Source organism: Musa acuminata, chromosome BXJ3-11 (assembly GCF_036884655.1).
Source record: "Musa acuminata AAA Group cultivar baxijiao chromosome BXJ3-11, Cavendish_Baxijiao_AAA, whole genome shotgun sequence".
NCBI classification, from domain to species: Eukaryota; Viridiplantae; Streptophyta; class Magnoliopsida; order Zingiberales; family Musaceae; genus Musa; species Musa acuminata.
Window position 1 is genome coordinate 28716677 of NC_088359.1, and position 27865 is coordinate 28744541.

Sequence of the window (27865 nt, forward strand, 5' to 3'; positions counted from 1 at the left end):
TATCACCTCTGGCCAAACGATCCTTTCACTGCTCAGCAATTACGTCAACATCAATGCAAATATAGCACTAACACAAATGCATAGTTATAAATCATAGACCCTCAATCGCATGATTGTGGTGGTCATTCGTTTCCCACATGCAGCGTTCCAAAATTGGGGAAAAAATTGATTTCGGTGTGACATGTATTTTATGATCATTGTAGTCTATCACTAGTCAACATGACTATTGTCATGTGTTAAGCACTACACATGACCATATAGTCTGGTTTACTATACATTTGTCATCTTCATTGCGAACATGTTTTAATATGGCTAACAATTTAACGCCTTGGTATATAACCGCTGATATATCATTTCCCACCCATGTCGCTCTGCATCTACGTCGACGTCGATGCAGATGTAGAACAATGTGATGCGAGCGGTGCACTCCTCGTTAAGGCGGATGGTATCACGATAAGAGCGGACCTTATCGTTGTTGAAAGTAGCTAGGCAACTGCGTCAGTGTTAACACCAACAACATCTTAATCTATCATCGAACGGTAAAATTATCTTTTTACATTTTATTTTCATGTTTCTATAAGTAAAACTAATATCGTTAGGATAAATAAATCTAAATGTCTCACATTCGTAATTATAGGAATATCAATCTAATTTTTTAAAATATAAAAATAGAAACATTAAAGGTAATTGGCTATATAAGATAATCTATAATTAACCTTCAGATTTAATTAAAAGAAAGATAGCACCAGCTCTACAGTATATAGAGCTATTTCTTGGGTTGCTGGTGAGGATGGTTATTGTGCATGAAATGAAATAGGTGGTGTGACGGTGCGGAGCTGTTGAAGTCAACAAATAATTAAGGGGAAGTTGCTGTCTAGCTGAGGATATAAATGCTGCTTTGGAGGACAGAAGTCCAAAGTTGCGTACTGAGACGGATGTTAAATATTTGGATCGAATCTTCCTCAAGCAGGATTTAGCTGCCAAGTCAAAGTGAGGAGGTCAAGGGTTCGGTGCCACCTGCATATCGACTATTGTTTACTCGATATCGCCTTGGTTGCTCTCGAAGGTCTCTTCTTGTGCATGTGGATCCGAACCAAGTTGGATCAATTAACTATCACCTATATCATCTCCCAATATTTTGATGTAAAAAAAAGGATCCTAATCTTTCCCCTCGGTAAAAATGCTTACCTATATGATGGTTCTTGCAGAGGTCATTGGCCGTGACCTTTATCGCTCTGGAACACCCGAACATCTACGATATCCCATGGTCAACGCCAACGAATCTCACCATCCTCAATTGATAGATTTCATATATTAAACTCTTTGGGCACAAATCCAACTGATGTCTAAAGGATATGTGTTTGGAGTTTCATCAAATAAAAGAAGTAGATTCATCTACTTCAGCCAAATCCCCCTTTGCCCAGAAGATGAAAGAGTCATCGATTCCCTCAAAGTTTCAGCTATTGACCTTGGATCCCCCTACTATACTTTGAGCACAAATCCAACGAATAGATTCATTTGATTCCACTTCAATTAAATCCCCCTATGCCCAAAAGATCAAGGAGGCATCAATCCGCCGAAGTTTTCATATATCAACCTTTGGTGCTCATGAAACATATAACAATTTTTGGTGCTCAGATGACCCTTTATGACAATACATTTTGTGCTCAGATTAGTCTTTATCACACGTCAAATATACTAATGTGCCGTGCCATACCTTCCCTATGACACTAGGGGGCAGGACCTGTGAGCAGTATTCTTTTATCTTAAATCACTCTCGGTGAGCTTCTTTGACCAGCCGGCTAAGGAATTGGAGTAAGACTTCACCACCAAATGAGGCTTATCACCAACGCGCATAGCTCGGTCCTCACGCGCCTGAAGGCTCATTTACATCAGCTTCCAACACTTCATTTTTTGACTAATCCAGTTAGTAGTATTTTGTTGTCGTGGAATCCTTTGAGAAAATTGTGATAACTCATGTATCCAGAGATTAGCCTCAAAGGCTAAATAGTTGTAAAGTTGAAATTTTCTTTCTTTCTGGAAATCAGGTTTTCTCTCTGTGTTCCTTCATGTGCTACGCTGCTGTAATGAATAGGGCACTGGATGTATAGGCCAACAACATCTGAGGCACAAAGCAAGGCTGTTAAAGATTGGCAAATAGCAGGATGCTGCTGAATGCTCAATATTAGACAAAATTTGTTCCTTTAGCCAGCTTGGAGATTTGAGCCCATGTATCCTGTAATCATCATCTCTCTAAGATTATAATGTGACTGGAGACCTTCAAGAATCTATTTATGTTCACAGGCTGAACTTTCCTCGAGTCACAGCATGATGGAGACCTTTGATGCAAAGTCACTTCTGAAGCTCGTTCATGGCCCTTAACCATCCTACATCAAAACGTTTCTGATGCTGGAGACAATACTCTTAATTATGAAGAGTTTCAATTGCTGATCCCAGCTATGACAGAAATTGCTTTACATCAGCACTTATGAACGACTTGTTCAAGTTTTTTGGCAACTGCAAATGCTTAGAGTGCCACAGATTCAGCCATTCTAGATATTAAAGCAAGCAAAATAACTTGAGGAGCTATTCGATTTCATTGCTAGGGAACTGTAGATAAATCCACCGGAAGCTCAGAAAGTATCAACATCTGCAAGCATTTAAGATCTTCCAAAACCTCTTCAACATTCTGCAAGCTAATGAAACACTGTGTGGATCACAAACTTGTTATTCTTCCTCTCTTAATAAATGACTTACTTGAAAGATCATCTACTAAGTTCCCACTGTCTACTCCATCAGAGTGAGCAAACCACAGGGCCATCCAAAGCTACGGTACTAGATCTTTCTCAAAGCAGTAATTCTTTGGAAACAAAGCATATAAAAAATAGGATAGATTCAGATGTGCATGCAGCTGTCATATATGTTCCAACTTTTGAAGTTTTGGTCACCAAATGCTCATTCTTTAAATAATTCCCAGTTCTCCAGATTTATTGTCACCTATACTTTTTGCTATGCTTTCAAGCCTGGCGTTCATTAGAATCCTGCTTCCTCATTCCTAGAATAAAACAGGGTGGCAAGGTACTCCAATGAATTATTGAAACCCTCCCACACATCATCCAAGATGATCAAAATCCACTTGTCCATCATCCCCTTGGTAAGAACATCCAAATTTCACCCTAAATAATAGATCTGTGAAGATTACCAAGGAGCTCGATTTCATTTACTCCCAGAAAACAAAACCACCATAGTGAAAACCACCTAAAACTCTGGTTTCATCTGTAAGTTGACAAGACTAAATTTCAACTGACAATTAAATACTAAGAGAACGACCATCTAAATATAGGAGCATTCCTAATTGAAGAAACTAACAGGACACATTAATATTTATTGTAAGCCACAGCCAGTGTTCCCTGTCCAGTGACAAATCAAAAAGAATTGCAAGCCAATGATGATAATTGAACTGAATCCTGCAAGGAAAAAAAAAAAATCAAGGATACTGTTGTTAAAATCATGAACCACCTTCTGAATGGTGCTGTCTAGGTTGAACAAGAAATTATAGAATGTAAGGTTTCCTAGTTGCAATGGATCAAGTAAAAATATGCCATAGAAAACAAATGATATTGTCGACTTGTGGTATATCAGTGGCGAGTATATGGAACTGATGCAATTCTAAATTAAGTTTGAGAAATCAATAACTTTTTCATAAAAATTATTGTTTGTCATGGTCAATAATATAAAAAGAAGATGCAAAGCAATTTTTTAAGTAAAAGTCAGGAGATGAAAAAGATCTGATACTGTACTAGTTTAAGTCAAAAACTCAATTGTGGGTTAACTTGTAAACACATTCCTTAACTTACCAGACTTGACAAACCTCATATCTCGGTATTAAATTCCAATCAAGCATAAGACATCCATCAAGGGAGAGGAAGCCTCCTTCATGTATTCAATGTATGCTTTTCCACATTGGACAATATCATATTTCAGCGGCAAGGTAAAGTTTAATTCTTGCGGTAGCCAATGACCTCATTTCTGTCAGATCGAGAATCCTGAAATGTCATAAAGAAAACAAACTAATATCAGAAAAGGATATATGATGAATCCTATTCAGAAATCTGAGGGATACTAGTTAATCATCATCCTACATACATAGCTATGATTCTTAGGATAAATGGGCTTGTTACATGTAGCAGCCCCTGGCATGTAACTTATCAAGAAGAAAATTTCAAAGTATGAAGCAGCAAAACTTCTATTAAGCTTCAGAAAGGATTAGATAGCCCCCGTAAGGATTAAATAAGGGGATAGCCATTATTATCTCTAATACAAAATTTCAGAGCTACGTGAAACTATTGTGACAGATTGAGACAATTGCTGGAATATAGAAAACTGGCAAACTCCCACTAAAGAAACCAAAGAAAAGCTTCCACAGGGTCAAAATGAAATCTCTATTTAGCTATGACATACATTTCCTCCAAAGGAAGCAGATTTGGACATCAACTTGTAAGAAAATATTGTTAAAACTTAAAATTTTAGGTTGTCGCCAGAAAATTTGACAAATCATAATATCAATTTAATCTCTCTTCTGAGAAGAAAATCATTCTTTTAGGAGAAATTGCTCCTCCTCTCCTACTAATTCTCACTTCTGTGAAGAAACATACTCAGAATGTCGAAAGCAAGTAAACAGAAGATAGCCTGAGCAGAAAGTTTAGTTTGGGCATACAACTAGCATAGCTACGGCATAAACAATTAATATACAGTTTTTAACAGGAGTTCATTAAATCCGAAGTCCATTCTACCACCACATCTCATTCTGGTAAAGAAGGCATACCTCACAGACTCCCCAAGTCCTCAGTGTGCAACTACGGCAAAGTTCCTTCCACCTCCCTCCACATCTCAGCATTTGTGGGGAACTTCTCCTTCACCTTTGCAATAATATCCCTAGCCTCCTCAAACTTCGAAGTACTAACAAGCCCATTCACAAGCTCCCTCATAAGGGAAAAACATGGCACCCAATTCCTCTCCATACTCTTCCTACACACTTCCAAAGCCATCTCAAAAGCCCCACCTTTGCACAGAAAGTAAATCAAACTAAAGTAACACCTGCTCTCAGGGACCAATCCTCTCTTATCCATCTCCCTGAAAAGCACCTTCGCCTCATCCAAGCACCCCTCAATGCAGAACCCCAAGATGAGATGATCATAGGTGACCCAATTTGGCTTCATGCCCCTCATTCGCATTTCCTTCAGTAACTCTTTGGCCTCATTGCTTTTCTTCAGCTTGCATAAGCTCAGAATCCTAACATTATAGATTGAGAGACCGGCATGACATTTATGCTTCTTCATCAACCACAGAACCTTCCTAATATCATCAAATAACTGCTCGCGGTAAAACCCAGCAAGCGCAACGCTGAAAGTCGTCAAATTTGGCTTTATTCTCATCCGAACCATCTCCTCCAAGACGGAAAAGAAGCATCTTGACGATCCCGATTCGCAAAATGCTTTAATTACGGTGTTGTAGGTGTCGAGATTAGGGTTTATACCGTAGGAAATGGTAAAATCGTAGAAGATTCTCGGGACCTCGGCGTGTTTCTTGGACAAGATGCAGGCGAAGAGGAGAGCGTTGAGAGATCGAACAGACGGGGTTTGGGATGCTTCGAATGTGCGGAGGGCGTCCGGGAGCATGCCGGCCTGGCCGAAGAGGACAATGACGTGGGGACGGGCAACGGCGGCGGAGGTGGAGGAGAGGAGGCCGTCGAGGAGGGATCGGACGGAGGTGGGGGAGCCAGCGGCCGAGAGGGAGGACACGGCGAGGGAGAGGGCAGTTCGATCGGGGTAGGAGTTGGGCGAGAGTGCAGCGGCGCGGCAGATGGAGAGAACGCGGGCCGGGTCCTTCTCGGAGCGGAGAAGTGAGAGGGCAGCGACGGCAGTGATGGGTTCGGCAGGGTCCGCGGTCGGGGCAGCGGAGAGGCGGCGGGGGAGGGGGAGGCAGCGGCGGAGCCTGACGAGCAAAGCCATCGCAACGATTGGGTCGGTTACAAGGCCACAAGTCCATGAGTTATAGAACGCAACTTGATGACATCAAAACAGACAGATACTTGCACAGATTTTAAAGCATACCTTCCTTTGTCCGAAGAAAGGAAAGCCAAAAGAAGCAGAAAGGAATGGCTTCGCAGATCTGATATATGCCTTCGGCTTCCTGCCATCCTTCCGCACCTTCCACATAAAAACTAACAGGCAGCTGCCACCGCCACCCATTCGAGCCGGCAATGCCCACCGAACTCAGCTCGCCGCCAACCCTGTTCATCTCGCGGCCGGTCCATAGGACCCTCACCAAGCGAGTCGTCAAGCTCATCTGCTCCGCCTTCCTATCCCTCCTCCTCGCCGCCTGCGTCCTCCTCTTCGTGCTCTGGCTCGCCCTCCGCCCCCACCGCCCCCGCTTCCACGTATCCTCATTCTCCGTCACCGGCCTCTCCGCCAACGGCTCGGCCCCTCTCACCTTCTCCTTCGAGGTCGCGGTCCGGAACCCCAACCAGGAGATCGCCGTCTCCTACGACTCAGTCTTCGTCTCGGTCTACTACCGGGACGACCGGGTCGGGGCCGCGGCAGCCCCGGCGGCGGGACCGTTCTTCCAGCCGCCGAAGAACACGACGGTGATAAGTGGGAAGGCGGCGGGGGTGGCGCCGGCTGCGGCAGCGGGGACGGTCGCGCGGGAGGCGAGGGCGGGCTCGGTGGTGTTCCGACTGCAGCTGTCGTCGGTGGTCCGGTTCAGGATGTCGACGTGGGACACGCACCGGCACCACCTCCACGTTAGCTGCGACGTGGAGGTGGGGCCCGACGGGCTCATCACGGTGGGCTCCAAGGACAAACGTTGTTACATCTATTTCTTGTAGCCGCACGTACTTCCATCAAAATAATTCATAACATTTCTATGGAACGCTGATACGTATTCATCCCATGAAAGAAGATTATAGAAAACATTCCTCACATAAAATAATAAAAAAATTGCATATACGTATAAGTAATTTCCATATATATTCGTATGAATTTAAGTGTGTATATATAAGGTAACTAATTACATATATATCCTGTAATTAGTTACACTTAACATTTCATTTTTGCACTGTCAGAAAATATATTTAAATTTTTATAAATGATTTCATATGATTAAAAATAAAAAAAATTTGTTAAAGACCTCAATTTGACTTTTAAAAATATAAAGATTAAAATACTAAAAATAATTAATTACAAAAGATAATATATATAATTAACTCATATATAAACACAGTAATTACGTAATTTCTGATAGAAGAACAACATTCATGCTCGAAGGGGTGAAACATTTGTTGGATGCAACATTTTACATATGCCACAGAGCTGCATTATTGCTATAGTAGACACTATTGAGAGGGTAAATAAGTTGGAGAGGAAGAAATAGTAATGTCAAAATAATTATGCATGTCAAGAACAGTGAATTCAAGCGCCAGATTATTAAATGTCTCAAACAAGCTTAACATAACTGAACGAACAAGGTATGTTTCTGAGAGTACACCATGATTTATTTAAGATACGAACAATACAGCAAGTTCTAGTCGCACGCTATACAACAAACGATACGAAACTAAGCACTGCAAAGACGAGATATGGATTTAGTTTTAATTTGGGGTCATCAAATGCGGAAAAATGAAGAGCCAAGCACAGATGTATGGTTTCTGCCCAAGTTGAGCCCTCTAAGACATTCCAGATTCATCACCTCAGAGTGGTCGACAAAAAGATTCACCTGTTGGAAAAATTACATGATCCAATTTAGCAGAGTTCTCTGTTATGAGAGTTTGGTTAGATCAGGTGAAAGAAAGGTGAAAGTGTATTACCCTTGGTCCGTAGCGCTTGACGAACCACTCTGAAGTCTTACCACTGGATGCTTCGAACATGGTTTTCTCCAGTCCCAAGCGACCTATGATTTTTGCAATAATGTCTGATCTGAGAGAGTCGGCATACTTGCAAATGTCGTCGGCGTCGATCATAATCATATCAGCCCCAGCTTCCAAGCATCGCTCGGCCCTTCTGATTAACAAATCAACATCTTCAATGATTTCTGTGAAACAAAAAAACAGTGGAATGATGATGCAAAAAAACCTAGAATAGAATCTTCAAGCCTTTAAAGAAAGGAATACAACCTCGTCAATCATACATGGTACATGGTTTGGCCTGTGGCTTAGTGAATCAGAGGTTCCAATTCTAGCAATAAAATTTACAGTCTATTGCAGCTTTAGCATTTTATTTCTAACTGTTTAAGATCGACAAAAAGAAATAGCATTCGAATCTTAGACAAGGAAGCCAAGGACAAATTTGCATCTGTGCCAAGGTGAAACAGAGGTTCCAACTCAAGCCTTTGGAAGCAACAAAAGTTTTTGATAGTCTCTACTTTGTCAAAATACTATTACAACTTTAACATTTTTATTTAACTGTTTAAGATCGATGAGAAACAAATAGCATTTGAAATCTTAGACAAGGACAAATTATCTTCAAATCTCAACAAGTAGCTACTGGTGTATATCTAACCACTGAAAGCTTAAAAAGATCAAATGACTGTTTACAAGAAATCCAAAGGAGAAACGTAAGATGTATACCAACTGAATATTTTTTTGAAGTATATTGATATGCCATTTATGGAATACGATCCACATATTCATGCATTGAACTTAAGCCTTCATGCATAACTTTCCGATGCTAGCTTTGAAATGAGTGGTGAATGAAAAGACTGTAGTATAGATAGGCATTTTATGGGTTAAAAATAAAAACAGAATCTTAGTTCTGTGTCTATGATTTTACGACCTTAAAGTTTGCTAGACCTGCAATTACACAAAATAGCTTGTGTGGATCCAATTGTCATAATAAGCTATTGCACTTCCAGGTTGCTATTCCAAGTTGCCACAGGCAATCTGATTCTAATTACCTGAGCTTGGGGGAACAGGAGCTATATAGGCTCCAAAAGCTCTATCTCCAGTTACGGGAATATCAGACCTGTCAAACTTTACTGAAAACTGTGGCTTGGCTTTAAGGCCCCCACCCTTGATGAGACGAACAAATCTCAAAAGTGCTTCTTCAGGAAGTTTAAGTGATCCAGCATTTAACTCGATTGTGTCAAACCCTAGATTTTTGCAGTCCTGTAAATGCACAAATGCAAAGTATTTAATTTAAATGGAAAGAAATAAAGAGCATAAAAGATAAAATCGGAAAAGTTGCATACCTCAACATATTGTTTGAATGAAGAAGGGCCTTTGCGAAGCAGATGCTCTGACCAATCACCTGTACTAACATATATGTTGTGTCTGTGTGCCAATTCTGTTATTTCCCTGATAAATTCCTTTGGCATCAAACTATGTGAACCTCCTGAGAACTTCAAACCATCGACAAACTCTCCCATGGATTCCAAGATGTCCTACAAGTAGTCATCACAAGTCTTTTTCAAAAACCTAGCATGGCTTAATCGATGATGATCGGATATTAAAAAAAAAAGAGGGGGAAAATCCACTAAATACACTAATTCTTATCATATATATTATATACCATGATGTGTTAAGCCAAATTTTCACAATCATGATAAACTTTATTCAAGTTAATCAGCAACACAAAGCACCATACAATTTAAAGAAAAGAAATTATGTTTATGAAAAGGATTCTGCAAGCCTGCAACAGACTAGGAAGTAGGAAGTAGCTTCAACACCATTTAAATAATATGTGAGCAAACATAGAACATTAGGTTGACATACTATTGAAAAGACATGAAAAGAATAAGCCAACAAGAACTTTTTCTTAATGGCAACAAAATTTCCCTCATAAAGTAACATAACGGACCAAAGAAGTTGCATAAAAGGTGAATCAGGATCAGCAACATAAGAGTACTACTATAATATCAGAAAATTACTGGTATCAAGGAAAACTAACTTCAGTAATCAACGTAACAACGGATAGAAACTACATATGCTTCACAATTTTACCATAAAACTAGTTTCTGCAAATGGTTGAGTTTGAAATTAATAAGTTTCTCAATAAATTTGAGATCTACACTGAGAAGGAAATTGCTGTATGTTAAACATGTACATGAACCATGCTTCAGTTCACTTTCACTCCCATGCCTATTCCTCAGCTCGTATTTCATGTTTCATTCCCTTGCCTGTGGTTCTCAAGGAACAACCATCCAAAGAGTCACCTCCTAATTAGTTATCCATAACTAAGCATAATTTACTAACCATTTTTCTTCGACTTAAGATGGAACCCTCAGTTGACATAAACATGAACTATTAGATTCGAGAACATCTTAAATGTCTCTGCTTATGGCACATCACATAGTAAAAAGGATCCTACAGAACTTGCATCTTTTGGTGGCACACGGATTTAGGCCATAATATCACAACAGAATCAGCAATTTTGGAAATGGTGTTCGATGGATAGCTAGTTTCGCGGTTGAAGGTAAAACACCAAGAAGCGCGCTTGCAAACCCCAAATAGCTGCTGCAATAAAATGCTATTGCCAATGTCATGATCGATCCAAAAAGCAGGAAGCTGTTCATTTTCCACTCTCCCTATAGGGCATAACTCATACTCTGTCAACCAACTCGTCATCAAAATGCCGGAACATCAAACTCAAGGAACAGCTTCATCGTTTCAATTAAGAGCAAGAATCCACTAAAATAGGAAGCTTAAACATTGGCTGTTAAGGATATAAATATACAAATCTAGTGTTATCTACTGACATTGATAACACAATGTCATTGATCAATGACATCGATAAAAGATTTAAGAAGGTAGATGGTATCAGACGAAAGGTCCTGATTTCGAATCTTGTCCAGGCCACGTGCTGAGTTGAGCTATCTGTCACCCGCACCCACAAATGAGCGAGGGTGATTTATATAGATCATATCTCATCTAATGGATTAAACTTTTAGATGCTACAGAATTGATAAAAAATTTAAGATTAGCCAATATAGATCCAAGAATCTTCTCGTCCACCTCAATGACACAAATTGAGCCTATCCCAATGCTCTCGAGGGAAGCAAGAAAGTGAGACCGACAAGGGCAACCATCGCCGCTCCCCATTCGAGACGAATTCAACGAATTCGAACGTTTCCGTGAAGAAACGATCCAAATCAGGAAGAAGGGAAGGCGATGCCGGTTGGTACCTCGAGGTCGTGGCGACGACCGGCGAGGCAGTGGTCGGGCCCCCTGATCTCGGTAACGCCGAAGCGTCGCGGCTTCTCCGGCCGGTCCTCGTCCTCGCTGAAGCTCTTCCAACCGTAGTAGTAGTTCGATGCCATCTCTCTCTCCCTCCTTGCTCTCTCTCTCTCCCTCCTTACCGGCATATGAGCTGAGGGAGAAAGGATCAGAACCTTTGAGCGGGTTCTGGAAGCCTCTCCTTCCTTCCGCCAGGCGCCAGCAAAGCCAATTTCGCACGGGAAGTTTCTATTGGGCTTTATTTGGGCCTGCGGATTAATCCTCAGTTAGCTATCATTTCTATTCTAATACACTTTAAAAAAAATTATATTGACATATTTATAGATATTAAAGTAAAATATCTAAATCTATTTATCATAACAAAATCAATTTTACTAACAAAAATATAAAAATAAAGGATAAATTTTTTTTAATATTTTGGTGGTAATTTTAACATTAGCAGAATCAAAGTCAACTGTCGAAACCATCATGGAGATCCATCGTCTATTCGAGTCTTGCTTTGATATGTGAGGGATCTTTCCGATGACTTTAGTCAGCAATAGCAGGGTGAGCACGAAAAGAAAGAACAAGGTGAAAGCATTGTTGTAAAAGGTTGCGATGATGCACTGGGCGATGACAAAGGAGAGGATTTTACGTCAACGCCAACGACATCATCATCCACCACCATCAAAACATTAAAATTATTTTTTATTTTTTTATTTTTATATTTTCGTTAGTAAAACTGATATTATAGGATAAATGAACCTAAATATTTTATTTTTGTAACCATAAGATAGCAAAATAATTTTTTAAAATACAAGGACCGAAATACTAAGAGTAACTAATTATATGAGACAATATATAATTAGCTCTTGTAGCCTATATATATATATGTATATATATATATACATATATACATTGCTATCAGACACATTTCAAATCAGAGACAATTGCATAATCAAGCATATATCCACAACGGAAAAGCGTCATCTGATTGGATTCTTACAGCCAACATACTTACAATGCGTGTGCGCTGAGCTAACCATCCCAATCATGAAACAAATGAAATTACAAGTTCTGGTAATCTGCCTGAGACCATTAAAATGTTTACAAAATCATTTAGCATGCTGAACCACATCCAACCAAGCCAGCAATTTCTATGACAAATGTGAAATTGGTAGTGATCAAACAGGATAGAGCTGCCAATGTACAACTCCCTCTTCGCCACTTGGGGGCGGTTGGAGCAAGAACATGCCATCTTGATCATTCGGTATCATTGAGATTTGTACAAATGTGTCAGAGGAATAAGCAAAGAAACTTTAGCAAAAATACTACATTAGATCAATGCTCTATCACTAAATAATCAATACAAATTGCAACAAGGAAACTGTACAAATGGGGATATGCTGCCTTGAACAAAAGCCAGACTCCCACAACTACAGGCTGCCGCTGTGTGACGAGAAAAGAATGTGGTCAATGATCACTGCAGAAACAGAAACATGGTGTGGCCAGCCTCAGCCTCCCCATCAACCTTGGAACACTGATGGCCTAGTCTTGAGCCAATGCATCATCTCCTTGTCCAAGGGACACTTATTAAGGGCGGCGTCCAACATTGGACTGCCAAAGAATTTAGGGTTGCTCTTGAACACCCATATGCGATCTTTAGGCCATGGCCTTTGTGGATCCTTTTCCTGTTAACAATCATCAGCATGTTTCACTTGTCAGGACAAATGTAATAGAAATAACTAGTTTAGCATTTAGTTCAAATTTTAACTAGTTTTGAAATGGTTATTTAAATCTACAGGCATCTATACCAGTTGTTATACACAGAAAAACGCTAAATGCATTTGCTTTTCATTGAAAAATGGCTACATATTACAAAATATACGAGTGTTATACCCAATTATAATGACTGACTTGACCAAAATAATACATGCCATGGTTCAATTTAATCAGCTCATTAATATTCAAGTATGCAAGCATGAACCTACCAAGTCTGTTGACTACATAAAATTCATGCAACAAAAATGAGGGCATAGGTAATGGTGAAGACAGGTAAGATAGTATACAGATGAACACACTCACCATTCTTGACAGCATAAATCTCACGGTTCTGGAGCCATAGACATGTTCTCGCAATGGCTTATGAGACTTTGCATAGAAGGAAGAGATGTCCGGCAATGACAAGCAACCCTTGCGAGCTCTCACTAATCTACAATCTGGGTCTGCATTCACCTGGCTATACCAATAAATCAACTGGCCTAAGCAATAGTTCTCACCATAAGTCTTGCAATACTCCTGGAAGCCTGACCCCATCTTGTCGGCATACTTGGGACCCAAATCGAGAGGGCTGATATAAACTGGGGGAGACTTGATAGATTTGTAGTCCTGCATTGCATGCTTTAAATTGTTAAGAGTTGCTCAAACAATAAATTGGTCACTAGTATTCTTGTTTTCCCCTATCAACCTTTTGAAACCAACTTACCTGAACTTTAAAAAAAACTTTTGTGTAGGCATACATGTGAATCAAGTCAGCAGCAGCATCATGCCGACATTTGCAGGTACATGGAAGATTTCGCAACTCATCCCTCAACCTGGAAAAATAAAAAGACTATACTGAGAACATATAAGTACCAAAAGACGTGAGCAAAACTTGCAAGCAGCACTAGGACTTGCCACAATAATGACTTGCGGAGTTCGCTCTGGATGTCATCAGAACCAGATGGATCATGGGCCTGAATCTTGGACTTGAGGTCACTAAGCAAATCTGCTTCAACATGAGGTGCCATGGAATGAAGCAGGTCCTCAACAAGGGAACCCTCCCCTCTCCAAAGGATTGAAATTAGGCCTTCTGCGTTAAGCTTCTCTACCAGAGGTGGAGCTTTCTTAGGGTCCCCAAACACAGACCTCATTACATACCTTACCTGCGGCATAGTCAAATTAGAGCAAAAGTATTTTACAGTTATCATTTAAGACATAAAGATAAAGACATTGCAAAGGTGAATCATATATAATGCCTTCAGCCAGATGGCTGCTATGAGTACTTAATTGCAATGGGAGGAAATTCCTTGATGTTATGAATCAAGTGCATATATAGACTAAAGTAGGACATTATAAAGCTTTGAACAAAAATGCATCCAATATATGTACATTAAAATAAAAAAAAATCCAGAGACTATATGTGGTTTGTCTATAACTGTTGATTTTTGTTTAACATGGATTCTCCATGCTTACAGTGAAATTAACTTGTCAGATGACATAAAATAGAGAAACATGCAGCAAGTTCCTAGTAAAACCAAATTCAGTTCCTAGTAAAACCAAATTAATACCAGGTCTCAACCTGATGCCTAAGCCTGGTGCCAAGTTCCTAGTAAAACCAAATTCAGTTAAACAAGTGCGTGTAACAAGCCCAAAAGGTTGGTTGTGGTAGCAATATACTTTTTTAGTCATGGTTAAGCTAATGCAATGAGAGCAACCATAACAGAAAAAAAAGAAGAGAAAAAAGACAGGCCCAAGTGTACTCCTTTGAGAAATGCATAAATAATATAAATGATGGAAGGAAGATGGAAATCCATGTTCCGTAAAAAAATTTTCACCTTATCAAGAGTAAGTGCAATGTTCTGAAGCCTTGCATTATAGACACCCTCAGCCTGGCCCATTTAAGAAACGAATTAGTATTTAGAGCAACCAAGACAGAAATAAATAAGATCATGAAATGTGGATCTCGGCATGTACCTGAACCTCTGCATCACTCTTCTCAACCTCAAGACATATGTCTGAAAAGAATTTTCTCTTCTCCTCCAAGTTATGCCTTAGAATTTCATTAGGTAGTTTTGTTCTCTCGAAATTTATGAATCTCACCTTCATTGATTAAAAAAATGATCCTTAGATTAAAGACAATCAGAAATCATGAAAAGAAATATGAGAAACATGCAGCAACAAGCAACTACCAGATGAGCAGAGTAAGCAACTAGCCAATCAGGCAAACCAGCTAGTAAACAAGTGCCCAGACCAGCCCGACCCAGCTCAAAATAATCATCTTGTGATACAATATTGGCTTCACAAGCCTCCAGCATCAATTTATGACGGTCTAGCACCCCATGGCAATCCTTCAACACCTGACAAAGGTAGCAAGCCAGTGAAAAGTAATTACTTTCTGTATGGTAGAGTTATAAGTCAGTACTAAGCCACAAAGCAATTTAACCAAATAAATTCATCAAAACCATTTATATGTCTCATAATTGTACACATGGAGCAACCAATTTTAGTCAATAAACACATGTAGAAGCAATTTACTCTCCAAACCCCCTCCACAACTAAATGACTGGATGACCTTCTATCTTATGAGCATGAAGTCAAGGGAAGTTAAAGGAGTAAATGTATGTTTTGGTTGGTTAAAACATACATATCACTACTTGTCTCCTCTTGATTTTTTTTTTATACATTCAGTACCTTATCAAATTGCATACTTCTCCCTTAACTTTATGCCCATAAATAGAAAGAGATGACATGTCTGTCAACTGGAAGAGAGGACGAAATTTCAGATATGCTCAATAACAGGGCACACATTTCTCTACCATATATACCTTCTCAAATGCTTCTTCTCCAGCCAGATTCAGGTAACTGCCTCTGCAAACTTGACTACCACATAAACAAACTGATGCTTCATATTCTTCCTTACTCTGCACCATAAGATGATGTGAGACAATGATAAGATATCTATTTGAATGGAACAAAAATTTCTCAAACATGATGCACACCTCTGTCACAGAGTTGTAATCAAAGGTGATTTCTTCACCGTAACCAATTGGTCGTAGAGAATATATTCCTATCTGGTATTGACCATCCACAGCTGTCACTCTGTGCCAAAGTAATTTAAAGGTTTTATTAGAAATCAGAGGTATCAATTATAGTACAAGATAAAAATGAATAATTGTTATCACTTTCACATGTTACACATCAATTCAGCTAATTTGGGTTCTTTCTTGAACTAAGGACACCGAAAAGCTTGTGATAAAAACCTTAACCTCCTTTAATAAAATACAAGATAACACTCAAATAAATATAAGAAAATATTGAACACTCAAATAAATATAAGAAAATATTGAACACTCAAATAAATATAAGAAAATATTGAGGAAAGCTGCCTCATCTGACATTTCCAACCTGCCCACATAATATATCCATATGAATCTTGAATATGTTAAATGGCCCACTACTTATTTTGACAATTAATTGCGTTGCTTCAAGACATAAGTCAACTGGGAGAGGTACAAACAGAGCTTACTTTGCTTCACAATTAGGTCTACAGGAGTGACAGATTCTGCTTGCATAGTTTGCTTTGTGCATAGCATCAACCACAACCAAATCATACCCGTCGCGATCACCCTATTATATTTAATAGCCAGGGAAGTCAGATACATGAATGATGCAAGCTCAGCATGAATGAATTGTAAAACAGGAGTTAACCAAAGAAATCACCTTTGGCCTCTCCAAATAAATGTTGTAAAATTCAGGGGCTGGATCTTGGCTGTTTTTCTGTAAGGACCTAATACCATCTTGCTTCTCAAACCATTTCCAAGCTGGATAGACCTGAATATGAAGAAAATGATACAAATCAAGCTTGTATAGCAACACCGAAGTACAAATTTCGCCCAGAACACCTTAATCAAGATGAAGATGCCAACAAGCGTAACAAGATATAATAGTTTAAATGGATTCATAAAAATGGATGGTAGATAAAAGGATCTGGAGAAGAATAACTAGAGTTATATCAAAAAAAACGTACACATAATGAATATGCAGATTCACACAACTTTTGTCCTGCATATAATACAATTATTTTAAGTCCTTAATTAAATTGACACACAAGGTGACTACAATTATATTGCCAGTGAAAGGACAGAATCCTGAGGGACCTCAAGCAACAACAAAAAATCATTTTGATAATACGAACATGCTGCATATATGGACCTAACATTCGACCTATCTTGATTTACCAATAATATTGCCTTAAACAGAGATCAACCGTGGGAAAAAACCTGTGTAGATAGCACCAATAAGACATACAGCAGGTCCTTGTTGTACCAGAACCTAACCAAGGCAACTATTTTTCTCGAAAGAATCCATGTCCCACCTCAAACATCTAGAAGAAGAGAAGATTCAAGCATAATTTCAGATGTTATGAAGCGGGAAAAAAATATAAAACATGAGAGTAAGTGAAGATGTAATTCATCTCATAATAATATTTTAGGTAACCTTTGGAGTAAATTATCCAAACAAATTTCTATTGTGTTATGCATCAGGCTAGAAGAATAAATTCTAAATACCTACCCACAACATCACTAACCTTACTTTACCTATGAAGCAGTCATAGGCATCAATTGCAAGTCCCACATGAATCCCATCTGCCTATCCAACCCAAAGTCAGGTGAGACAGTACAGCAAGACCAAGCTTGCTTTTCGTTTTTTTCAAAAAAAAAAAAAAGAATCAAGAGGCAACATCAATCATTGAGCTGGTTTAAGAATAACAAACAAAAAGGGTTGTAACAAGATCGTGAATGTCTCTTTTCAAATCCTCGTCACATATTCTTTGACTAAATCATTAAATTCTCATGTTTCTGAATAAATACTTCACCTGTCCTCTTTCCTTCAGTTAACTTATTTTTCTCTATAGCTTTAAAGTTCTTTCAATTTTGCTTGAATGTTTTTCTTTTTCTGTCTCTTTTTCATTTCCCGTGTTTTTTCTCGTTTTTTCTTTTTTGTCAGAGAGGGTTGGCTTTAACCACCAAATGAAATATCATTAAGAACATTTGGAGAATTTAAAGGTCCAAGGGAAGGAAGAACCATGAAAACAACAATTGGCCATGGCAAACATGATAAGAGCCTAAGAGGAGCAGATAACAAAAAATGAAATCAAGTATTAAATAAAATGTTTCATTAACTAGTACAAAAAAATCAAATAATCCAAGAAGTAATACACCTGAATAATTTCCCTGCACAAAAGTTACCAATAGATAGTAAACAAATCCTGAATAGTTCAGACAGAGATTCAGTGACTGAAAAAATTGTGTCGAGCTTAAAACCAGTAATCACAACAAACATGTGCACATAAGGAAAGTGAGTTCAGGATATCAAGAGAAAAATAGTCAATGATGTTAAGCAACAGATTGGTCTCAAAAATAAATTAAAAAATAAAGGTCACTGTTCTTAAATGTTCTTGTACTGATACAGCCAAATAGGTAAAATATATATCACCTCAATGATCAATTGGGCAAAATGATGTAGCACCAAACAGTATAAGACACGATAGTGGATGCTACAGTAGGATGATAGAAATACAGACAATAATGTGTCAGAATGGATGCATGACGCTGACAAATGAGAATCAGGGAAATAAAGCTAAATTACAATTTGTGAAACAGCATAAATTTCTGGTGATCATTTACTTTTTCATATCATAATATGAAGTCTAATGGCTAAGGTCCATGTGAGATTTAGTACCAATAGGTTCTTTAGGTTAAGACAACTTAACTTTTGTTCATTAATCAAAACATTTCTTGATAATCATCAGCACTTTAGAGCAAGTACAGAGATGAAGCTACCCAGTATATCATCATTTGGTTTAACTGATTTGTAAAAAGAGTAGCACAATTATAATATTGACAACATTCCACAACTGTGTTTGAATAAAATGATAAAAAATTATATTATATTATATTACCTCTCCCAGGAACTCGACAACAAAGTCATCTTGTTCAAAGCCTTCACGCTTGTTGCAAACAACTCCGAGTCCCTAATGCAACATGTAAAAGGAGTTAAAGAAATTAAGGGTAAACAAACAGAATTGTATATAAAACATAAGTAATTTCCACAAGTCATTTAAAAAAGTAAACCTTTCTATATGCAACATAATTATCATCATGACGATTTCGTATGGCCTTTAGAATAGCCTGGCATATCTTTACTGCTCGTTTGTCACCTCCTTCCTCCGCATTCTTCTGCATATCTTCAACAACAGGTTGCAAAGGAAAAACCATTGGGGTGTTACCAGAACCAGTGAACTGTCTGACTTGCTTATTCAATGTGCGGAGAAGCAACTGTTAAAAAACTCAGGTAAAATTCAAGTGCAACAAAGAAGCACAAAAAGGTAAAATAAGACAAACAAAGGTACATTTCTTCATAATACCTCCTCAATGAATTTGTGTCGATCTGCAAGAGGCCAGTCTGGTTCATCTGGCATAGAATCAAGGAGGAGGTTATGTGTATAAGGATCTATGCCATACACTTCTTGTTCTATGACTTCAACGCCAAGCATCTTCCTAGGTTTGTATTCCTTGACCTCAGGAATTTCCATATCTGATTCTTCAATACCACTTTTTTGTGCTAATAGTTTTTCAGAATAATCATCAGGTAAAGCAATTCGCATCTTCTTTTGTACTTCCTCCTCATCAGCTACAATAAGATATTTGTCAATAACCTCATACTTTCTAGTAACAGGCGGAACAAGGCTCACTTTTGTCATGCGAGCACCCCATTCGCGGTCATCTGTCACGACTGACTCAAAGGACTCATCCATTTTGGATGACTCATCCCCTTTTAAGTCCCATGTTCCACTTCCTGATTGAACTTCTAAGTCACTTTCTGTATCAGAAGCAGTACTCTCACCTTCACCTCCATCTTCTTCGGAGAAATCATCTTCAGACGTTTCACTTTCAGAATCCATCTCTTTCTTCTTTAATTTAGAAAGACTCCTTTTAATTTCACGGTCAAATGCATAGGATCTATAATCTGTCCCTCCATTGGCATAAGATGTGTTTATACTCCTATTTATGCCCTTCTTTTCACTTGAAACTTTGTTTTGTTTCTTTTTATATTTAGACTCTGAACATAATCCTGTATCAGAACTGTCTTTCACTGCACCGATCAACCTTGGGTTCTCCAACCTCTTAACCAGTTGAATGAAAGACATGATAATCTTCTTTGTATCTACGGCATCGCCCTGGCTTTTTGATCTGTGAATATATGAGCTTTTTAGTAACATATTCAATGCATAAATTATAAGGAAAACCCTAGAAGGAAACAATGTTCAGTTAGCAGCAGGATTGACACAGATGAGAATCTCCAGAAGCAACTTCTAGGAATGGTACAATATGAAATGGAAGAAATACCAACTTCAACATAATTAAAAGTCAAACAAAAAAATTTCATCCTTCATACAAGTACATTAACAAATAAGATGTCTCACTTCAAAATCACCCACAAACAAAGAGAATAAATCTTACTTGAATGCATCCCGACACATTCGACTGATGTCATCCTTAATAGAGTTCAAGCCATGTCGAACATAATAACCACTTCTCATCCTATCTTCAATTTTTGCAATCTGTCACATATATCATATAGTAATGAGAAGATAAACAAATCATTTTCATTCTGGAAAATATCAGAAAACTATGACGAAAGACAATAATGTAGGTACTAGGTAGTACTTTGGGCATAAAAAATTCGGACTTGCTTCCCCTCATGATGTCCTTCAAAGTATTGGCAATAAACTCCTCCATCTTCTTATAACTAATCTCAGTCTTCCTGTGTAACCAGCGCCTCATCTGTGCATCCCTTGATAAAAGTTCTGAGGACCTTCTAGCATCCACTAACTTGGGTCGTTTATAGACGCCCGGTGTGAATTTGAGGCAAGACAAGTTCTTTCTATCAAGACAGTTAAACTCACCATTACAATAGTTCTCTAGATCATCAGATTCTTCCAGATGACTGCCTAAGGATCTATAGGTTCCTGTTATCTGCTTAAGGCTCCTTATTTTTGAATAGGATTCCTCATGATTTTTAGTTTTGCACAGACCTGATCTCTTTATCCAGCTAATATTTGGATGCTTTGCTTGTATTTCCTTAAACTGATTGCACCCTCTGATGTCAATATAAGATATGCATGGAAATAGCCGGAGAACTTCCTCAAGAGCACTGGCACTAACATTATAGCATCCCGTTAAAACAAGAGATGTAAGATTTTTCTCGTCATAACAACCCTGCAAAATCAACTGAAGTTAGTCTTATACCAAGTAAACAAGATACAAGGAACTTGCAAAAGACAATTCGAGATTAACCTACCATAATACTCTGAAATACAGCATCAGTACATTTTGATCCAGCTGAGGATAAATCAACATGTCTGCATATAATTTTGTAGAAGTTTACTACTGAATTCCAGTGTTTACAAGTAGCAGCAGAAGAGAGAAGTGATTTCATATCGCATTTTAGAAAATGAAAGACCCTTGCTAGAATACGACCACTCAGTAGACCCCAACTTTCATTCTCTGTCTGGGAAGTTGGAACATTGTCTTCAAAGATATTGACCTCACCACATAAGTCCTCGAACGAGTAGTCATTCTTCTCAAAGGGCAACAAAGCCTCTTCCAAATCAGAGTCCCCATCACTTTCACCAGAGAAAAATCGTGCTCTTTTTCCATCACGATATATCCCATCTTCTGCATAAGGGCAAAAAATTTCGGCATCACAGATCATAAAAACAGATATCACATTAAAAGAAAATGTTACAACCAAAACCACTAGTTGTGTTCTAATATTCATATATCAAAGGCCATTATCTGCTGCTTTAGAAAACTGGCCAACCATTCATATAACAAACTGAATAATTTGCCAGGAGTACATAAAACTTATTAAACTGAATAAACCACCATCCTTAATGTATGTCTATGTATAATTGTGTATAAATGGATATACACATATGTTCTTTTTTCAAACATATTGATCCTAATATGTGCAAATACATAGCAACTGAAAAAGCCAAAATAGAAGGGGACCCAATTCACTAAATTACTGATCAGTCCATAATACAGACTCAGGTGCACAATCGTGTATGGAAGATTTCCAAGAAAATTCCTGGATTATAAAGAATACGTAGTGGAACAGAATAAAGAATACATAGTCCAACACATGAACAAACCTGGTTTCCAGATATTGTTCCCTGACAAATTATGAGCTAAAACAGCAGAGCTTTTTGTGATAGACGAGTTAAATGGAAAATGTTTATCCATTTCCTTCTTAGGTTGCTTTGCACTAATCCATGGATCCAACACCTCATTAATAGCAGCAGCAAACTCCCGGTTCTTGTATGATTTCATAACAAGTTCATGCAGCTTTCCACGTGTATAGCCAATAAATTGAGGGTATGAGATATGTAATGAATGAGAAGCATTATTTATATTGTTACATGGTGACTGCACAAAGGAAGACAAGGAACTTGCAGTGGATGTCCTTGCTTCTTCTTCAGTATTGTCAGCTTCAGAAGACTTGAATTTCTTGGTAATGGGAAGCCAGGTATTATCATTCTTGCGGAAGACACAGCTTTGCTCTAGGATAGCACCTTTACCAACTAACTCTTGCAATTCCAAATATGACAAAGGTCCATGTTCATAACCAGCACCATCTAAATAAAACCAGTCACCCAAATTTACTGATAACTCATCAATAGAGCAAATATGATCCTTTGGGACATTGAGGTCAGTCTGGCATCGCTGCAAATTCTGTGAGTTGTGTTCATCAAGCTTCTTTGATCTAGAGGGACCTTCATGCAGCAAAATCCTGTCGCTAGAAGAGTGTGATCGTGAAGATCTTGAAGGATGTCGCTCACTGCTTCTGACTCTCATACGATGTTCTGGAGAACCCTGATCTTTCACAACACAAGCATTTATGCGAACAACTGGAAGAATTGCACCTTTTACGCCCTTAAGAAGCAACGGCTTGGTTTGGCCTGATCTACTAGTAACTGTACTTTTGCTTGGATCACTGCTGCTCTCATTATTATCATCTATTGACGAGAAAGCCCAAAGAGGCATATCAAGCCTTTTGTCACGGGAAGAATGGTAAAGCTCATCCTTTCTGTGCCAACGGGGATCCTTGGACTCAGATTTTGACATCTGACAAAGAGGATAGCCTTCATTGATAACAAGTTTCCGTCTGTAGGATCTATCTTGACCTACCTCATCATTTCTCTTCCAGTCACCACCTTTGCAAGACCACCTGCCAGCAAACCAATCGCTAGAACCACCGGTAGGAACAGTATGATCCTTCTCAGAAAATGCAACTGGCCTGATTTCACTGCTTCCTTTTGATAAGCCTTCAAAATCTCTTCCAACACGCTCATCTTTCGGATGTATGAATGGTGTCTGAGATTTGAACCTTGAGAAACCTGAAAGCCACATGTGTATTGAGAATATCAGAATGGAAAGCAGATGCATGTTTTTCATAATCTAGCAACTTTTTTTTATCAATTTTTCACAAAAGAACAAAGTAATAAGAAAACATGCGACAACAGCCAACACATATTTTTGTAGGTTCTAGCCATGAGGGATAACCTTAAAATGATTTTACATTCAGTCTTCTTCCAAAATCTGCTTTCCTGAATCTAAACATTTCTGCAGTCTATGTACTGATTTTAATTTTTGCAAACCATTGCAGATGTCAGAATAGAGGATCTAAACTAGCCAATGAAGAAATAGTAAATAAGAGGAAGAGAAGAGGCTGACTAGTTGCAAGCTATTTTTCCCATAATTCACACTTTGATTTTCTAATGTGGAAAAATGAAGAATCTCGATCAGAATTAGGAAAAAAAGAAAGAAGCTGGAAACAAGTCAAGAAAGAAAACTGGAAATCAGAAAGGAAATATACGAGGCTGAATGATCACTAGCTATTTTTCCAAATTCCTATTCCATCATTCTCCATGCATGCCAAATTGAAGCATATCCACTAAAGTAAAATATGACTTTTTGTACATAATTAAATAAAAATGTGGCATTTCCACAAGTACAGGACACGATCATAAAATAGATGAAATATTAAGGGCAAACAGCTTAAGGTGAAACCCTAGAGAAAAAGAGAGAGAGAGAGGCTCATGTGCAAATTTTCTTTTCGAAAGAATGAGAGGGAGGAATACATTGTACCTTCCAATTGACCCCATTTTTCCCAATCTGCATGTTCAAATGTTGCATTCAGTGCTTCTGCAAAGGTGTACATTTCCACCAAAAGAAAATTAATTAAAACAGTTATTGGCATAAAACCTTTGGAGCATGTCACTATGCAAATAGACCAGATACTGGCCAAGCTTGACACCAATATGGTACTGGTTATTCTTATGCCTCGCTGAAGATGTAGGATCTGAACGCAAATCTTTCCCCAGAACAGCCCTATTGATGCATCTAATAAATAAAGTTTTAGAAAATAGCAGTGTTAATAAAATTACCTCCAATTATCTCAAGCTCCTTTCCGTCTATTATGGTGTAACCATCCAACAAAGTCTCAACTCTCTCATCAATATGATAATTTTCAAGATATTCTGGTAGAACTGGAGAGCAATCTGTATGCAGCTCCTGCTGCAGCAATGTAGAACTAGATGTTTCTGGACAAAGAATTCCAGCATCAACTAACAAATTCCCTGGGGCTTCTGGAGGGCTTACCATCTGTGTGACAACATCTGAAACAACAGAGGACAAGTTCAAAGGCACCAAAGGGGAAGCAGCATTTTCAACAGTTACCCACCTGTCACTGTCAGCATGTTTTATCAAATGATCAGAATGAAGGACCCCTTCATCCACCAGATGTTTGAGATCAACTAGTTTTGAGGGTCCTTGTTCCATACCAAAGTGATCAAGATAAAACCACTTTCCAGCATCAATATTGGATGATACAGGATCACGGGGTGGTGTGTCAGATATATCCATATCCTCCTCCATTGAGGATGGATCTTCAAGAACCCCTGCAGGGGGAGGAGGTGGTGGAAGTGCAGGTGGAGGAGGCAGTGGTGGTGGAGGAGGAAGGGGAGTCTCGCTAGACTGCCTATTTGAATTCTGCAACAGTTTTTCCTTATTATCAGCGGCACATCTGTCAGAGCTGCTCTTATTTGACTTATTCTTAAGAATATCTTTATCACTGTACTCCTTTCGTCCCAATCTATCATCATGTCTGCTGGACTGCTGCTTTTCACTGCTTCGATTTTTCTTGCTTGACTCACGGTGTTCTGCAGCATGACGGATATCATGTGGTGACCTCTCTGAATATGCCAGAGTCCGGTCATGGTAATCATGGTGACGAGCTCGTTGTCGTGGAGACCTATTAGAATGGCTTGGAGTGTGATCCCTGTGATCTGAGTGGCGACTCTTCTCATGTGGGGATCGGTCCAGGCGACGAAGACTTCGCTCCTTGTGATCACGGTGGTGGGCCCGCTCCTTTAGTGATCGTTCAGAACAATCTGGGCTCTTTTCATGTGGAGACCGGTCCAAGTGACGAGGACTACGTTCCCTGTGATCCCGGTGGTGGGTGCGCTCCTTTGGTGACCGTTCAGAACATCCTGGGCTGCGGCCATGGGAACCTCGGGAAGCCAAGGATGAGTCATTGAACCTAGAAGATGAGTGCTTGTTGATGGATGAAACCTTCGAGACTGAAGTGGTCTCATTTCTTCGTGAATTAGTGGAACAATTAATCTCTTCAGGCTTCCAATGTGTCTTTGAACCTGATTGATCAGATGAATCAAAATGGTGCTTGTGGTTACTGATCTCAGACTCTACAGCTTGCCATTTGGGCCACTTTCCCATATTTCCCCCCATATCACGGCTCTTTCCATTGCTAACATCGTGCTTAACCTCACCAGGTTCAACTTCAGAAGGTCGTGAGAATTTCTTAGCATCCCTCTCATGCATGCTGCCATCAGATCTTGATGAAGATGACCTCTTCCTGAAGTCAGTATCACTTGGGCGTCCATCTTTTCTCCGGTGACTGTCCTCCGGGGTGCGCTCTAGATCACTTTTCCTTGATCTCTCTGGAACAAATTCACCCTTCTCCAAATCCACCTTCCTTCCTCTGGATGACTGATAGAGAGACTTTTCCAATTCTCTAGATGAGTTCCATTTACCAGGCACAAAATCCCTCCTTTCCAGCTCCCCTTTATTCCGCCTATCTGAAATGACTTCTCCCTTTTCCAACTCATCTCTCCTCCGTCTTTCTCCCACCTCAAGTTCACTTTTCCTCCATTTCTTAGGAACGAACTCCCCCTTCTCAATTTCTCCATTCTGAAGCTCCCCTTTCTCCAATTCCCCTTTTTGCAACTCTCCTTCCTCCATCTCCTCTTTCCTATGCCTCTCCAGCCCAAGTTTCCCAATCTCCAACTCTCCCTCCTTCACCCTCCTATCCAATTTCAGACCCTTTACAACACCAGACTCGCCTTTCCTCTCGACCTCCTCCCCCATCTCGCCATTCCTCGCCTTCTTCTCTGCCATAAAGGGGCTCGAAGTAAGCACGCCTTTGCCGCCACAGAGTGACTCCGGAATCGGGAACCTCTCCATGATATGCTGCGAGGGTGCGCACGCGACCCCTCCCTCTTCCATGGAACTCCACCCGGAACCCTAGGGCGGGTCCAGAGCCTGACCCGTGCCGCCAAAACCCTAACTTTCGACTGCTTCGGGGCTGTCGATGCTCTTCTTCGCATCCGCAGCGCCTCCGACCGCCGGCTCCAACCGAAACCCTAACAAACGGCAAGATTAAATCTTTTCATCGCCCAGACGAATCAAGAACCAAGAATGAACGCAATGCAAGAATTCCGGCAAGAAAGCACGGGAATCCAAAATTCCGCGCCGGAAACCCTAGAATTCTAGCGGAGAAAAGGAGAAAGCGAAGCAGGGTGGAGGGTGGGGAGGGGAAGCTCACCGTGCAGGAGATCGACGAATTGGAGCCGTCGATCCGGAGATCTACGGCGGGGTTGCTGCAGGGAAGAGTCGAACGGAAGCCTCCTCGCTCGGTATCTCCCTCTCCGGTGCTCCTTTCGCGCTCTCTCGCCCCGCCCGACGACCTCGCTGTTATATTCCCTCGGCCGCGCTCGCTCCCTCGCTTCCTCGCTCGCGACGGGGGAGAAGACAGAGTAATATATTGTACAAATAATCTCGCATCTTTTCGTGCTCGCGGTCATTTTAATGGCCATACAAGCCTGATACGGGGTATACGGTAAGCATACCTCCCGGTGACACCCGACAAGTCAGCGGTCAAGGGGTTTTGGAAACACGAGAACCGACCCACAAACGAAGCCCAGAAACGAGAGGACGAGATCACCCAGTGAGACCGGGGCCCACGATACATACTAACAGGTTCACTCTCCGGTTACGTTTGTTGGTTCGGCAAATCTATTCAAGCGGTCGAGGGGTTCAAAGGACAAACGCCGACCCGCGAAACGAACCCGGACACGAGAGGACAGGTTTCACCGGATGCCAGCGGGGCCCACACTGTTCTCAGATGAGTTCGTCTGTGGGTGCTTTTATTTTGGGGTACGTTTCCGTGTCTCCGTGAGCCTGTTCTTGTTCACAGTGAGAGACTGAATAGATTCCAACATTGAGTGAGTCGCCCATAAATGTCATGAGGTCTCTCTTCCTTTGCTATCTCACTTTGTAGTCTATTTTGCATGAGAACTTCGCTGGCACTGTAGAAAATATTTCGATTCTGCAGACTACAATGATGATATCTTCTGAGGAAATGATTGTCTCGAGAAATATATTTGTCTGGAAAAATAATAATAATATTTAAGATCACGAAAAGAAAATGGATGAGTAACGAACGAATAGATAATTGTCTTTTCATGGAAGC

General features: G+C 39.7%; 4 protein-coding genes across 4 annotated transcripts; 1 reads left to right on the top strand and 3 right to left on the bottom strand.

The window, feature by feature from the left end:
- Window positions 1–1564: 1564 nt before the first annotated feature.
- LOC103971803 (small ribosomal subunit protein mS86 (rPPR1)-like) lies at window positions 1565–6049 on the bottom strand. Its single transcript, XM_018820887.2, has 3 exons — window positions 4826–6049; window positions 3858–4046; window positions 1565–3467 (listed from the first exon to the last, which is right to left on the bottom strand). Exon 1 carries the CDS (start codon window positions 6009–6011, stop codon window positions 4857–4859), a length of 1155 nt encoding a protein of 384 aa, XP_018676432.2. The 5' UTR covers window positions 6012–6049; the 3' UTR covers window positions 1565–3467; window positions 3858–4046; window positions 4826–4856.
- Window positions 6050–6071: 22 nt separating this feature from the next.
- On the top strand, window positions 6072–6968 carry LOC103972568 (NDR1/HIN1-like protein 13). Its single transcript, XM_009386922.3, has one exon. The coding sequence runs from the start codon at window positions 6263–6265 to the stop codon at window positions 6884–6886; it is 624 nt and encodes a 207-aa protein (XP_009385197.3). The 5' UTR covers window positions 6072–6262; the 3' UTR covers window positions 6887–6968.
- Window positions 6969–7464: 496 nt separating this feature from the next.
- Window positions 7465–11424, bottom strand: LOC135652414 (protein HEAT-STRESS-ASSOCIATED 32-like). The gene is made up of 5 exons (XM_065173317.1): window positions 11176–11424; window positions 9244–9435; window positions 8950–9160; window positions 7865–8088; window positions 7465–7773 (listed from the first exon to the last, which is right to left on the bottom strand). Exons 1-5 carry the CDS (start codon window positions 11353–11355, stop codon window positions 7663–7665), a joined length of 918 nt encoding a protein of 305 aa, XP_065029389.1. The 5' UTR covers window positions 11356–11424; the 3' UTR covers window positions 7465–7662.
- A 749-nt stretch (window positions 11425–12173) lies between these two features.
- LOC103971805 (histone-lysine N-methyltransferase ATXR3) lies at window positions 12174–27154 on the bottom strand. Its single transcript, XM_009385930.3, has 21 exons — window positions 26939–27154; window positions 24483–26756; window positions 24184–24240; window positions 22188–23432; window positions 21332–21708; window positions 20698–21249; window positions 20491–20591; window positions 19395–20220; window positions 19102–19305; window positions 18930–19001; window positions 16688–16798; window positions 16494–16594; window positions 15967–16066; window positions 15793–15888; window positions 15157–15324; window positions 14942–15067; window positions 14803–14856; window positions 13883–14130; window positions 13692–13800; window positions 13292–13594; window positions 12174–12897 (listed from the first exon to the last, which is right to left on the bottom strand). The coding sequence occupies exons 2-21, from the start codon at window positions 26617–26619 to the stop codon at window positions 12733–12735; spliced, it is 7152 nt and encodes a 2383-aa protein (XP_009384205.2). The 5' UTR covers window positions 26620–26756; window positions 26939–27154; the 3' UTR covers window positions 12174–12732.
- Between the last annotated feature and the right edge of the window lie 711 nt (window positions 27155–27865).

Bases quoted from the DNA above. Each gene is read 5' to 3' on its own strand.
- LOC103971805 (XM_009385930.3), bottom strand. From the start codon at position 26,619: ATGGAAGAGGGAGGGGTCGCGTGCGCACCCTCGCAGCATATCATGGAG. The intron at 21,250-21,331 runs GTAGGTTAATCT...TTGATTTTGCAG, and splicing joins CTGTATTTCAGAGTATTATG to GGTTGTTATGACGAGAAAAA. The intron at 19,002-19,101 runs GTTTACTTTTTT...ATGTTGCATTAG, and splicing joins ATTATGTTGCATATAGAAAG to GGACTCGGAGTTGTTTGCAA.
- LOC103971803 (XM_018820887.2), bottom strand. From the start codon at position 6,011: ATGGCTTTGCTCGTCAGGCTCCGCCGCTGCCTCCCCCTCCCCCGCCGC.
- LOC103972568 (XM_009386922.3), top strand. From the start codon at position 6,263: ATGCCCACCGAACTCAGCTCGCCGCCAACCCTGTTCATCTCGCGGCCG.
- LOC135652414 (XM_065173317.1), bottom strand. From the start codon at position 11,355: ATGCCGGTAAGGAGGGAGAGAGAGAGAGCAAGGAGGGAGAGAGAGATG. The intron at 9,161-9,243 runs GTATGCAACTTT...GTGCATTTACAG, and splicing joins CATTCAAACAATATGTTGAG to GACTGCAAAAATCTAGGGTT. The intron at 8,089-8,949 runs GTAATTAGAATC...TTTGTTTCACAG, and splicing joins TCCTGTTCCCCCAAGCTCAG to AAATCATTGAAGATGTTGAT.